At 41.3% G+C, this 15,444-nt stretch overlaps 1 protein-coding gene across 1 annotated transcript; it reads right to left on the minus strand.

The window, feature by feature from the left end:
• Positions 1-9,368: 9,368 nt before the first annotated feature.
• LOC118829548 (bone morphogenetic protein 7-like) lies at positions 9,369-14,981 on the minus strand. The gene is made up of 5 exons (XM_036736527.1): positions 14,711-14,981; positions 13,353-13,501; positions 11,864-11,980; positions 11,190-11,394; positions 9,369-9,817 (listed from the first exon to the last, which is right to left on the minus strand). Exons 1-5 carry the CDS (start codon positions 14,979-14,981, stop codon positions 9,369-9,371), a joined length of 1,191 nt encoding a protein of 396 aa, XP_036592422.1.
• Between the last annotated feature and the right edge of the window lie 463 nt (positions 14,982-15,444).

The raw sequence follows: 15,444 nt of genomic DNA on the forward strand, positions 1-15,444 counted from the left end.
TTCCCCGGAAGAAATGACACTAGAAAAAAATCAACCAAGAATTGAGTGCCTCCAGACAGCTTTAAATTAGAGCTTCACTTGCACCAGAAAATCTCCCCTACACGGATGAAATCACAAGAGCCAATTAAACACAAAACTAAGAGGTTACTTACCTTTAAAGAGGTTCCATTCTTCTCCTAAGTATCTAATCAGGGTTTGTTGAAACCAAATTAACAGAGTTTCACTTTCTTTCTTTTCTTCTTTATTTCCAATGGAAAAGTAAAACCAAACCATCATCTCTTTCCCTCAAGTTGCCATCTGGTTCAACCCTCCTCATTTCATACTTGAGGAAACTGGGACCTAGAGAAATAAAGTGACTTGCCCAGGGTCACACAGGTAGTAAGTGGCAAATATGGCATTTGAACTGAGATCATCTGATTTCAAATCCAACACTCTGCCATGCCAACTACCCTATACTCCCAAATGAGGAAAAGGGGAGAAACCAAGAAATAAACATTGAACTTCTGGTTTCTTCCTTTCCCCTTTTACCTTTTCCCTTAAATTTAAACCCATGGTCTATATTTGGAAATGGTTTTGTCTGACCTCAGTTATCTGTAAAGATCCTGGGTCAAAACCACAAGCAACTTTATCAGTTATCATTGGCACTCAGCTCCTCTCTACTGGAAGGTGTTTGTTTTCATGGCATCTATTTTCATCTTCCAGCGAGGGATCGATCAGTATAGCTTATTATACCAATTGCTTTCCCAGCAGTTCCACTTTGGTAGCCATTCTATCCGTTCTGTTTGTTGATTATGCCCATCATTTCTCAACCTCCTGTGCTTTTATAATCATAACAGAAAAGTTTTGTCCCTTATGACTGACAATGAATCAAAAAAGTCATAAAAACCAGACCCAGCCATCTACGCACACCCACATTACTTGCAATCCTCTCCATACAAGCCAACAATGAACGCTAACAGCTTACAGGTAGGTAGAAGAGTGCCAGGATAGAGTGCCAGGCCTGGAGTCAGGAAAACCTGAACTCAAATATGGCCTCAGATACTTACTAGCTGTATCATTTAACCCTGTTTGCCTCAGTTTCTTTATCTGTAAAATGAGCTGGAGTAGGAAATGGCAAATCACTCCAGCATCTTTACCAGAAAAACCCCCCAAAAAGTCACAAAAAAGTCAGACAAAATTGAACCACAACAACAGTGAGTTCCATCTTTGGTGCCAAATCAAAGCAGAGGAGTTTGTAAAGTGCTGAAAGTGAGAAAATATCTATCCTCTGTCAGTAATTTTAATGGCTTTATTGGGTCAGAAAGGAAGGAAAGAACAGCAACCCTGAGAGTCTTCCCCTTCCAGCTTGACTTCTTTAAGAGGCCTATTCACCGAATGGAAGTTACCTCCCTCAAAGTGAGATGTGAAAAGGCCTAGCCTGAAAGAGCCAGGGTCTCCCACTGCATCCTGGGCCACTTCCAGTCATCCTGATGAATATCAGGCCACTGGACCCAGATGGCTCTGGAGGAGAAAGTGAGGCTGGTGACCCTGCACAGCCCTCTCTCACTCAAATCAAAGGCAACTGCAAGTCATGTCATCATCTCCCTGATGTCATGGTCCTCTTCAAAATCAAAGGACGAACACAACAATAACAATGATGGCTTTATTAATCCTTATATGTAGGGCAAAGGTTAAACTAGTCAATTGTCCTTGGAGGGATGGAATATCAGTTTCACAAATTTAGTTGAAACCATGGATTTTTCTTCCTGCTCTTTCTAATAAGGAGGATCAAGCTATCCCCACAGGCCATCAAGAGTTCATATAATTACCACAGTAAAGAAAGAAATTGGACTCTTTTCAAAACCCTTATCTGTGCAGTGACCAATCAATTCCAGAAAACAGATAAGAGAATACCTTCAAATAAGGAGAAAGGTATAGACTGCAGGTAGAGAATAAGATTTACTTTGTCAAACATGGATCATCTGCAAAAAAATTAAAAATGAGGATCATAATACTAGCTTTCTTAGTTACCTAATACAGCATATATTTTATTTTATGCATTTAAAAACATTATTCTGAGAATGGATCCATAGTCTTTATCAGATTACTAAAGGTTGAAAATTTGGGCTTGATGTCAGGGAATACTTTCTGTTTTCTTTTAAAATTTTCTCTTATTTTATTTTCACAAAAAAAGGTTAAGAACTCCTGAACTTGTTGGGTCTTCCAAAGCACATGATATTCTATTTCCTTAATTTCTCTCAAATTTTACCAAATTTCTCCTCCCCAGATTCAACCTTTAACCTATTTCACTAGTCCAACCCCTTCCAAACCAATTATGCAATTTTCCTCTTTTTGGCTCATCTTCTTTTCTCCCATGCTAGCTCATAAAACAAGAAAGGAAGAAAGGAAGGAAGGAAGGAGAATAAATGAATGAACAAATGAACAAAAAGATATAGATAATGGGGATTATAAATAGCAACTATAATTGGAGATAGGTAATGGCTACAAAGAGGATTCCTTTCATGTATTAGTTGAACTAAATAAGATAAGGGAATTAGCATTTGTATAGTACCTACTGTGTGCCAAGCACAGTGCTAAGCACTTTAGAAATATATTATCCCATTTTGGAGATTAGGAAACAGCCTCAAAATGATAAAAACAATTTGTCTACAGTCATACAATTAGGATGCGTTAGAATTTGACTTGAACTCTTCTGAAGTCATTCCCATGGTTCTTTCTACTATATTATAACGCCTCTCTGATATGATCTAATTGGATTGCCCCAGAGGCATGGTGAAGTGGAAAATGTGGTCAGAGGCAAGAGGACCTGGGTGCAAATACTACTGACTGCTACTTACTACCTGTGTGACCTTGGACAGGTAACTAACTCCTCTGATTCTCAGTTTCCTCACCTATAAAATAAAGAATTTGGATTTGTCATCCAGACGGAACCAGTCTCTAACTTGTGAGTGGCTGGAGCCAAACAAAGCAGGCTAGAGACAGGAAAGTCAGGAATCAAACCGAAGTTTAATTCCAAAGTGAGGGAAATGGCTTGCAAGCAAGGACCCATGTGCTGGAGTCCCACCCCTATTGGAGAAAGACCCGAGGCAGTGTGGAGAGATCTCAATACTTACACTAATGGCTACACAGTGAGCTGTATAGCTCTAATAATGAGGGCTAACAGCAACAAGGTGACAAGCTTGATTCCTAGCAGGGCTTCATGACTAGAGACAGTTCTGGGATTTTGTTGTGGCTGAGATCATCCGAAGAGTGAGTATAAAGTATTGTTGTCATACCAAGCTCAGGGCACAGCCTGCTTTCTGGGCCTTAGCTCTGGAAAACAGTGTCTCCTAAAATCTTTTTTCTCTGCCTCATCTTCTTTTATTTTTATAGTATTTTATTTTTTCCAATTACATATAAAGAAAGTTTTTAACATTCGCTTTTATAAGATTTTGAGCTCCAAATTTTTTTTCTTCCTCCCTTCCTCCCCTCCCCCCTCTCCAAGATGGCAAGCAATCAGATCTAGGTTATACATGTACAATCGTATTAAAGGTATTTCCACATTAGTGAAAGAAGAATCAGAACAAAAGGGGAAAACCATGAGAAAGAAAAAGAGAGAGAGAGAAGAGTATGCTTTGATCTGCATTCACACTCCATGGTTCTTTCTCTGGCTGTAGATAGCATCATGCCAAGATCCAAAGTCCAGCTCTGTGGGTTGTAATTTACAAACTCTAGTTTCCAGGCACAGGTCCTGATGCTTGGTTTCCAGGCAAGTGGGTCTTTTGAAATTCTCTTAGATCCTTGTATTGCCTGAGAAAAGCTAAATCTATCAAATGTTGCTGCTACTGTGTACAATGTTCTCCTGCTTCTGCTCACTTCACTCAGCATCAATTATTTCGAGTCTTTCCAGGTTTTTCTGAAATCCACCTGCTCATCATTTCTTATAGCACCATAGTATTCCATTACATCCATATACCACAACTTGTTCAGCCATTCCCCAATGGATAGACATCCCCCCAATTTCCAATTTTTCATCACCACGAAAAGAGCTGCTATAAATATTTTTGCACATGTGAGTCCTTTTCCCTTTTTTATGATCTCTTTGGGATACAGACCTAGTAGTGGTATTGCTGAATCACAGGGTATGGACAATTTTATAGCTCTTTGAGCATAGTTCCAAGTTGCTCTCCAGAATGGTCAGATCGGTTCACAACTCCACTAACAATGCATTAGTGTTCCATCTTCTCCAACACTCATCATTTTCCTTTTCTGTCATATTAGCCAATCTGATACATGCGAGGTCGCACCTCAGAGTTGTTTTAATTTGCATTTCTCTAATAAATAGTGTGTCTCCTAATATCTTGACAGACTAGATGACCTCTAAGGTCTCTTCCAGCTCTAAATCTATGATTCTATTAAAAACTCCATTGGGTGCCACTGTTAAAATCATCCAGGTATCTCACACATGCTGGTGGTCACAAAACGGTGGACTAGATGGTTCAACATAATTCATAACCACTCCTGAAAAAACAGTGTCCATCCCATGGGTGGGAAATACAGGACCTTCATCATTTGTAGAAACAAGTGACTATTACTAAAGAGAACTTCCATTCCAGCCCACAAACATAATTTATTAATAGCAGCATGGATATGGTACTTTAAGATTTTAAAGCACTTTACAAACATTACCTCATTTTATTCTCACAACAATGCTGGGAGGTAAGTGCTATTATCTTCATTTTATAGATGAGGAAACTAAGGTAGACAGAGCTTAAGTGACTTGCCCATGGTCACGCTAAGTGTCTGAGTCTGGATTTGAACTCATGTCTCCCTGGCAGTCTATTCATTGAGCCACCTAGCTACCTCCAGTACTAATTTAGTACTAATTTGTTATGTACCTAGTATGTGCAAAGCACTGCATTAGGCAATAGAAAAACAAAAGACAGAATTTCTGCCATCAAGGAACTAGTGGGGAGATAAAACACAGAATCACAGAATTTTTAATTTGGAAAAGACCTCCGAGGTGATTTAGTTCAGCCCAAGCCATATTCAGACTATACCATATGAGACAAGTGACCACCCAGTCCTTCAGGGGGAGGAAACAAATCCTCCAGTGCCTGAAGCAGCCCATTCAACTTTGAGAGAGCTCTCCTTGTTAGGGAGTATTTCTTGTAATGGTAGAAGGGGTAGTTTTGGAAAAACCTGGGAAGACTTTTATAAACTGATGCAGGGTGAAGTGAACAGCCAGGAGAATAATAACCACAACATTGTAAAGACAAACAAATTTGAAAGACTACTGATTAACCTCAATTCAAGAGAAACAATGGTGAAGGATGCTACCCATCTTCAGAAAGAGAGGAAATGGACTCAAGATACAGGACAAAACATACATTTTAAATGTGGCCAATGTGAGAGTGTGTGTGGCTTCATTATGAATATCTGCTATAAGGGTTTTGCTTTTCTTTTCTTTTTTTTTTCTTTTTCCAATGGAGAGATTGGTGAGAGCAACAGAAAACAAATGCTTGTTAACTGAAAATAAAATTATTTAAAAGAAAAAAAGGAAGTATTCCCTGATATCAGGCTTAAATTTTCTTTTATTTTACATTACTATCACTTTTTTAGTTACCCTTCTTACCCCTCACCCTTCCCTTCTAACAATGAAATCCCTCCAATAAATCTATGTGAGTAAATAGTATTACTTTCTCCATTCTCCAGAGGAGAAAGTTGAGGCTGACATGGCAAAGAGAAAACCATAACAGGACTCCTTCCCTTTCTGGTGGTTCTTAGAAAATTCCATTTTGAGCCACATAATTCAATTATAGCAAGCATCTATTAAGCACCTACTGTGTGCTAGGTGCTAAGAATTCCATCTGGCAACAAAGCCAGTCCCTGGATCAGAGGGAGATTAGAGAAGGTAAACAAAGGGGCTCTAACCCTCCAGCCAAATTGCCCTATCTGTTCTTGTTCCCCCACCCCACCCCACATTTGACAATCCTTCACCCATCTTTATGCTTTTGCACAGGCTGCCACCCATCCCTTCTTCCCCTCAGCTCAATTGACACCTTCTCTAAGATGCCTTTCCTGATTCCCCCTACCCTCCTGCCCCATAGTTAGCACCTCCCTGCCCCCAAATCAGTTTGAATTAATTTTTCATATTCCAGGATATATTTCTCTGCAAGTGTGTTAGATGTGGAATCAGAGGACCTGGCGTCCTTTTATCTTGTTTCTGCAATTCATGCCGTGGGTGACCTTGATCAAATGGAACACAGGCTGTGGAGGGTCCCACCCAACTGGAAAGAATTGGTAAATGAGTCTGGCAATGGATTATGTGTCTGCCATCTGAGGACCAGCCTAGTTAAGTGTGGAGAGACTCATTACTGAAAGATTGGCTACCAAGTGAGAGAAATTATTATTTCTCTTTCATATTAATAGCCAATTATTAAAATTGAAGACACCCAAGTTTTTTCCCCCTGTCCTATTTCCTTGTCTTACCACTCAAGGACAGGGCTGATGGAAGATAGCATTGACATTCTCCTCATTCTGGATATTGCTACTCCACCCAACTAGCTAAGGCTTGGGTGGGGGATATGGATTCTTTGTCTAGATTGTCCAGGACTGGGAGTAGTCTGATTATGGGGATAGTCTCTGGCCAAGGGTGACTTGAAGTCACTCTCAGCCCCTCACTGGAGTAGGCTCACTTCTCTTCGTAAAGTCCACCTCTCATTAATTGTTAACCAATCAGAGTTGATTGCCTCCCTTAGGAATACTCTTCTTCCAAAGGGCACATAAGCCATGAGCCCACTGCCATGATTGTCTTTGGTCTAAGAGAGAAACAGACAAATGACCATCCTTTTACTAATAAACATGTGGGCATTATTAATAAAACGATTAAATTACCCAGAAATTATGTCTTTCAAACTTTTTAAATACCACACAAGTAATGAGTGTTTTGGTCACCACAACTCCACAAATATTTTTCCTAAGTTTAGGAAATTAACAGCAGCAGTTTACAAAACCCCTAAGAGGGTTTGTGATCAACTTCTGTGGAGGCCCTTGAAGTATGCCTAGACAGACTCCTACCCACATCCCCAAGGACCTTAACATCTAGAAATAATTTTACTGGACATCTGTGGTCAGAAAGCACACTTCATACCTTATCTCACTTAGACTTCTGAACAACCCTGTGAGGTAGGCAGTATAAGTCTAATTACTTCTGTTTTATAGATGAGAAAACTGGGGGTGAGAGGTGACAAAGTAATTTGTCCAAGCTTGTTTAGCTGTAGGTGACAGAGAAGAGACTGGGAGTTTGGAGAAGGTTGGCTGATCCTGTGTTAGGGATGCTGCAGGGGGAAATTACTGCCCTTCTAGAGGTAGGACTGGAGGGCTTTCAAGATCTCTTTTGACTCCAAAATTCTAGAATTTTATGATTCTGATCGCCCATCTCACACTGGCAACATTCTACCTTCTAAACACTTGTGAGCTCGTTATTATCGATGATTTTAAAGGCAGATATCCACAAAGGCAGGTCAATAATATCAATAAGATGCTGCCTTCTGGGGGCCTGGGTATAGAGTAGGTGCTCAATGAATACTTGGAAACTGGCTGACTGAAGCAGGGATGTCAGTGATATCAAAAAAACCCTCACTGTCCTTTCCTTGAGATGTTCAGAAAAAGGGGTGAACACAACCTAGAAGAGAAATTTCACACCACCAGCAGCAAAACATAAAATATATTGGCCAGCTAGAGCTTGTGGGCCAAGTCTCTTTTTTTGGCAAACGAGATCTGACATGAGAATGGCTTTCTCATAGCCCTGAGCCACTGAAACATCCCCCTTCCCCATGGCAATGAAAGCCTTGGGACTTGACCTTTGGTGGGAGGTCTAGATTTGGAGTGGATCAATAAGGGAATAAGCATCTATTAAGTGCCTACTATTTAGCAAGCACCCCTGCAATTATCTCATTTGAGATCAACACAAACATCTCAGATGATTCTCACAACAATCCTAGAAGGTAGATGATATTATTATCCCCATTTTATGGCAGAGGAAACTGAGGCAGACCAAGGTTAGGTGATTTGCCCAGGGTTACACAGCCAGTAAATATTTGAAGCTGGATTTGAACTCAGGTCTGGCGTTCTATCCACTGTACTACCTAACTATTTCTATCTTCGTTTATAAACACATATGTGTTTACATGTTTTTGAATGTATGTATTTACATGTTTAAGAACACATTTATGAACAAACACATGTGCATGTTCATGTACATATAATCACATTGGATAAATGTAGGTTTGTAATGTGCTTATATTACATAAATTTAAAATACAATTGCGTTTATATCATATAAATATACTATTTTATATGTATATATAAACTAATACATGCTTAAATATATAAGTATAGATATATGTATATTTATATATGTAGATAGACAGGCAGATGGATAGATAGGTGGGTGGGTGGATGGATGGATGGATGGTGACCTTTTGACAGCTGTCTCCCATGCCTGGAATGCTCTACTTCCTGGTTTCCCTTGGCTTCATTTTCTTCAAGACTCAGCTCAAATTCCACCATTTTCAAGAAGCCTTTCTCAATCCTCCACCCACCCACAATCCCTTCCCTCTGATTTCCTTCCATTTACTCAATATATTGTTTGAATGTTTTCTCCCCCTTTAGATTGTAAGTTCCTTGGGGACAGGAACCATGGGGGGGGGGGGTTGCCTTTCTTTGTATCCCTAGTGCTTAGCACATAGTAATCACTTAATAGGGTGGATAGAGAGCTGGGCCTAGAGTCAGGAAAATTCATCTTCCTGAGTTCAAATCTGGCCTAAGACACTTACTAGCTGTGTGACCCTGGGCAAGTCACCTAACGTTGCTTCAGTTTCCACCTCTGTATAATGAACTGGAGAATGAAATGGCAAACCACTCCAATATCTTTGCCAAGAAAACCCCAAATGGGGTCATAAAGAGTCAGACACGACTGAAAACAACCAAACAACAACAAAAGCAAAAATTAACACACAATTTTAACAAAAAAAAATTTAATGCACAAAATTAACACAATTAACAGAGACTCTCTATAAATTATAGGATATAATAACAATAAAACTTTACATCTGAATTGCCATTTACAATTTCTAAAGTACTTTCACTTGCATTTTGTCACTTGATCCCCACAACCTTGTGATCCAGAGAATCACGATGTTCCTTTTACAGAGGAGAAAAATGAGGTTTAGAAGTAGAAACATAGATTCTGGACTCCTAAAGCAACGTTTTTGGGTTTTTTTCCCTCTATATCACTGTCTTCTGGCAAAGAACGCCCAGTAGCATTGCCACAGTCTGTGGTATCATTCCCCCATATCTGGAATGACTCAAAGAGCAGACTTTTATCACTGACAGCTGCAGCTATCAGCCACCATATCTTTATACTGTTTGAGGACTACGTTGTTAGCATCGTCATAATACAAGAGATTGATGGAATTGAGTTTTCTAGGGACACAAGAGGGTCTAGACACATTTGGGTCTAGCTTGAAGCGAACAACAAAGGACAAGAAGCATGCGTGATTGGAGGCCTCTGCCCCATGGCCCAAGGGAAATAAACATTTTCCCCTGCAGTAGTTGGCTTGGTATCCTTTGGGGGAAATGACCCATTTTGACCACCCTATTTTCTCAAAGTCAACATAGAGAGGAGCCTTCTGGCAGCCCTTTGGAATGGATTCATTCTTAACGATGCTTCTGGGTTTCCGGATATCATGGCTAATGTTGAGGTTGGGAGGTGACTCGGGAAGGCCAAGAGACTCCAAAAAGCTAGAATTCATCTCTCCATCAGACCGAAACACTGCCAAAAAGACCACAAGGAATTACTTAACCTCTTGAAAGTGAAGGGGCAACAGATGGGGTGAGCCTTAAACAATACCACGGTCCTTATCACATGTATTTTCTTAGTTCCCATGGACTGCCCCCATTTTTTTGGACTCAGCTTTAGACTTAACACCTCTATCCTAAAACTCCTACTGCACTTCCACTCTCCTCACTGCATCCTACTTTCTGTCTTTCTGAAAATTCCTTGGGAAATAGGGTTAGTTCTGGAAGCTCACAATGAGGACTTGCTGGAAAAGAAGAAATTGGTTTGTAACTCGGTCTTGTCTAGTCATTGTCCAGACTGTTTCTTCAGAATGTTTGGCTGGAGGGCAAAGTAACAAAATCAGCTAGAGCAAGGGTTCTTAACCCAGAGTCTGCGAACTTCTTTTATTAAAGTTTAAAAACTCCTGACCTGGAGCTGTCTTCTTTCTTTTTTTCTCATTAGAGTCTTTCTCCTGCACCATCTCAAGACATGACACATGGTGCCTTGCCCAATAAAGAAACATTTCCATTTCAGGCAAAGTATTCTCATGAGAATTGAATCATGTTTTCCTACTAAGCTTTGTGCCTATGGGAACTCAGGCAAGAATTCTGCATCAAATATAATTTGTTATTTAGATAAACCAATCAATCAATAAGCATTGTTAAGTGCCTACTGTACATCACATACCCTAGTAGGCACTGGAGATTCCAACACAAAGGATGTAACCATATCTGTTCTTAAGGAGTTTATATATTAACAAAGCCTTAGAGGTTGTTACAGGACTTTACAAAATGTTTTCTGAACTGAACCTTACTTTTTGCTCCCTAGCTAAGTCACTGCTCCTGAGTGGTCAGGTCTGAATGGGTTGGTGATCTTCCCCCTACACATCCTTGCACAGATTCACTTGGGGTCAGTGACCTATATTTTTGAAATGACTAGCTAAGGATTAGGGTGTGGGCTTTGGCTCTGACTGGCCCACATATGAATCCAGCTGCTGAGCTTGGCTCATAGCTGTCCAACAGGGTGGACTCCCAGCTAACTTAGCATACCTCCTCCGATGTTATTGGCATCCTAGTTCTCCCGCTTATGTTTGTAGTCTCTTTCCCACATCCAGCTTCCTCAATTTCTCCAACTTAAGTTTCTCTAACAGGCCCATTCAGGGTGGGCAAGAAGAGCTATTGTTTCTTCATCTCTGAGATGGTTCAGGCAATATGCCTGGCAGTAGAGTGGTCTGGGGACTAGTGTTAGTGACCGACTGAGGACGGTACATGGACTTCAGAATACTTGTTGGGGTCAATGGGCAAATGCCAAGAGCATTCGCTACAGAGAAAGCCAACAAAAAGGCCTCCTTCAAAGAAATTCTTACTTGTTGGTAGGGCCATGTAGCCATTTCTGATAGGTCCAGGGTCCTCATTTTGGGTGAAGAGAACAAGTAAGGAATTCCTGTTCTCATTATTCTTCCACTTCCGGTCAGTTCTATGATAGTCATAATTCAAGGGCAGTCCAACATTCTTTGTAGTGAGCACCAAAAAGCTCCGGTCAGACAAGTTTCCATGAACCCAGTCAGTTACCTAACAACAACACATACACAAGACATAAGTTTGAGAGGCACAGTTGGTAAAGTAGACAAGTTAGGAAGACTTGTCTGTTCGAGTCCTGCCTCTGACCTATGTGTGAACATGGGTAACCCCCCAGTGCACCAGGTAACTTTTCAAGATTACACGTGGCAAATGACTTATATTCCTCCATAAGTGGAAGGAAACTGTGTACCAGAAGTTCTCCCGTGCTGATAAAATCAAAGGTCTACCATCACCACCACCACCACCAAAAAAAAAAAAAAGAAATTAAATCCACAAAGCTACTCAGAACACATGCAATGCTGCTCCATCATTCAGTAACCCAATGCTGACCTGAGCAGAGACAATATTCTGGTTTTCCCTTGAATTTGTGAATCCTAGACATTCCTCCTCCATTGTCTTAGGATAACCTTATTTCCAAACTCCTAGCTATAATTTAAAAGTTTGTTCTTTTTCTCCTTACCGTCTGGGTGACATCAAACACCAACCAGCCTTCTGACCTCAGAGACAGATTCCTGGATTTAAGGAGACCCCCTCTCTCAGCCTCTGGTGTGGAACCTAAAAGTTCATGGACTTCCACCTGGGAACACCAAAAACAAACCAATAGCTACATGATAGTTATCACTACTCTGTACTCACAAATGACACTCATGTGCACACACACACTCACACACACACACACACACACACACATGCATGCATGCATACACACACACAGAAATACCAGATAAGCTCAGAGATTCTTGTTAGAATTTTGAAGTAAAATAGTCTTGTCATTCTAGAACTTTATCCTATTACAACCTCAAGACACCAAGAAATCATCTAATTGGTTTGAGGGACCAGCTCCTTTTTCTTCCTTGAAACATAGAATTGCCTTCCCATTTTGTAAGCTATAGCTTCTCTCTCTCCTTCCCTATCCCCACTCACTATCCCATCTCTTCTGTAACTAGTCACCTAAATCCTGCCTAACCCCACTTTAATATTTGTCTCCCAGCTCCAAGCTCTCTTTAGATGCCACTTAGCACCCACCTTTCTTTTCTCTTCTCTTCTTTTTTTTTTTTTTTTGGTTAGGCAATTGGGGTTAAGTGACTTGCCCAGGTTCACACAACTAGTAAGTGTCAAGTGTTTGAGGCTGGATTTGAACTCAGGTTCTCCTGACTCCAGGGCTGGTATTCTACTCACTGTGCCATCTAACTTTTCTCTAATGCCCTCAATAACAATACACTGAATAAGTCAGAGCAGGAATGTCCTATGGAATACCATATATGCCTCTTAAATTTCTTCATACTATCAAGCTCCAAAAAGAAGAGGAAGAATGTAGAAGGCTGGCCATGGAGTCAGGAATACCAGTGTTCAAGACCTATGTCAGGCACATGCTGGCTTTGTAACCACAGACAAGTCACTTAATCTCAGTACTTCAGGCAATTCGTTAAGACTTTAAGTCAGAAATGAATTATTGTTCTGTACCAGTGGAAGAGGTTTCTATCCTGATTAAATCCAATTGCCCCTCCTGACTCCCTCCCCAGAATTCCTTCTCCCAATTATGTTCAGTGTTGTTATGACCAGTATATACCAATATATCTACTTTCCTTTAGACTCTATAGATACACTTATGAGCCTTTGACATAATTGCATTTTTATCAGATCAAAAAATTCATTTTATCTCTATGATTTGGGATTTGCTAGTAATGTTTTCTGATAGGCTAAAATGAGACTAACTTAATTTCAGATATTCATAACCATCAATCTGATAGCATGATATAATGGAGAGTATGTTGGACTTGGAATCCAAGAACTTGGCTCCTCTATGTGAACTTGGGCAGTGGCTTGACCCCCAGGGCCTCAGTTTCTTCATCTGTAAAATCAGTCCATGTTTGACTAGATGACCTCTAAAGCCCTTTCCAATTCTAGAGATAATCTTATGATTCCATGACAAAGATACCCATACTTACTCGACTATAATGAATAGCTTTGTCTTTGTCTTCGCTGAGGAGATGTTGCGATTGTCTGAATTTAAATACATGGAGTTCAGCTCTCAGTACCTTCTCGTGTTTGCCAACAGAAGAGAGGTTGAAGAAGAAATGAGAATGATTGATGTGGACTGCAAAAGATCAGTGAAGGAGAGCCATATTAATGAGTATCCCCACCAACAGTGATCGGCGTGATTATGGAGCGCCCAGCAGCCTTCAGTGAGCCAAGGGGCACCAGGTGAGTGAATGTCAAGACTCAACTGCAGGAAAAAGGGAAATACACAGGCATGTGGATTCAAAGAACAGGCATGCAGGAAACAATGGTGGACTATCAACAGAAGCAGAATGATATGGAAAAGGAGATTGATTTTTAGTGCCCTGGACAGAGCTGTTACCCCCCTGAGATCTTACTTGTTATTTATTTGTCAGATACTTAAAACCTCTATTTTCCTCAAGCCTCCCACACCTCACCTCCCCTCTCTGCCGAGAACCCCTAACTTTATTAAGAAAATGAAGGCCACTAGTCATGAGCACCTTCTTCTCCCTTGTTCTTCATCTCAAAAGCCCTTGACATCCTTAAATTTCTCATCCTTTCCCCCAGTTTCTGACAGTGTGGTGGCACTTCTCAAAAGGCCAGTCTCTTCTACATGTGCCCTTAAATCCTTCCCCCCATATTCTATAGAAAATCTGTCTCTCAGTTGGCCCCACCCTCTCCAAAATATTCGCCTTCTCCCTATCTATTGATTCCCACCACCATCCAAGGTGCCTAAGTCTACCTCATCCTTTAAAAAAATCTTCACCTGATCCTGTCTTTATCTAAAACGATTGTCCTATAGGTCTCCTCCCTTTCTCGTGTCCCCACTATCCTTCCAAATGGACACACAAATACACTCAACTTACAATCACTTTGTGACCTGTTTCTTCACCTAAGAGGCACAGGCACAGAGGATGAGACCTGAATTCAGGTCTAAATTCCAATCCAGCCTCAGACACTTGATGAACTTACTAGCTGTGTGACCCTGGGCAAGTCACTTAACCCCAATTGCCCTGCCTTCCCCCCCCCCAAAAAAAAATACATAAAAGGACCTAGGATCTTGCTAGGCAAACTAGATGTATGGCTCGTTGGGCTAGAACTCTGGACCTGAAGGCAGGAAGACCTCAGTTCACAACCCAGTCCCAAACACTTACTGCCCCCTCACTCCAGAGCTGTGCTCTATTCATTGCACCACCTAGTTGCCCCTCCTAGGTTCTTCTAAATGAGCAGAGGGGAAAGGGCTAGGAAACTCGAAGCCTAATTCCACTTACTGGCCCCAGCCCTAAATCATATTCTGCACACTCACCTTTCTCTTCAAAACTTCTCACCATGTTTCCCATCAGGATACCTGTAGTCTTGCTGATGCCACTGGGGTGGGCCACCCGACGGAATAAGTTAGTCATGAATGTGGGTGGTGTCCTGGGGGCCCCAGATTTGTGGTCCAATTCCTCCATTGTAAAGAGGTGCTCCATCTCATCGATCAACATCTTCAGCTTCCAGTTCCTGGGGAGTGTGGAGAGGATCCCCGAGCAGCAAAGAAGCAGCAGCAGGCTCTTCTGAAGCAGGGCTATCGCCATTGTACCTGGCAGGCAGAGCCCACACAGTGGAGCTAAGTGCAGAGAAAGCCACCTGGTGGGCAGAGCCCACACAGAGGAGCTAAGTGCAGAGAAAGCCACCAAGGTCTTGATGCTTCAAATGCCTAGGCCTGAGATATCACCTGTAGGATTTTATTAAGTCCCAGGAGCCCCCAGGGCAAGGAGTGGGTGTTTGTGGATGTTTAATGCCTTGTAGCAGTCATTTCCTATTAGGATTTGGACCAGAGCCAGACTAGATTCCCACCAGATAAGGGATCTGCAGGAACTCTGCTAACTAGTCTTAATCACAGAGGCAGGCCCCAGGGAGACATATTTGCGTGACAAAAGGCCGAAGTAAAGAATTCATGGTTCCAGGCTGGGGAAGGGACAGTGGACAGTTAGCTTTCATTGCACGAATAGAGTTGCTCTAGGAGAAGATGGTACTCTGCTGTCTGAGGGCCAGAAC

Source organism: Trichosurus vulpecula, chromosome 8, assembly GCF_011100635.1.
Source record: "Trichosurus vulpecula isolate mTriVul1 chromosome 8, mTriVul1.pri, whole genome shotgun sequence".
NCBI lineage: Eukaryota > Metazoa > Chordata > Mammalia > Diprotodontia > Phalangeridae > Trichosurus > Trichosurus vulpecula.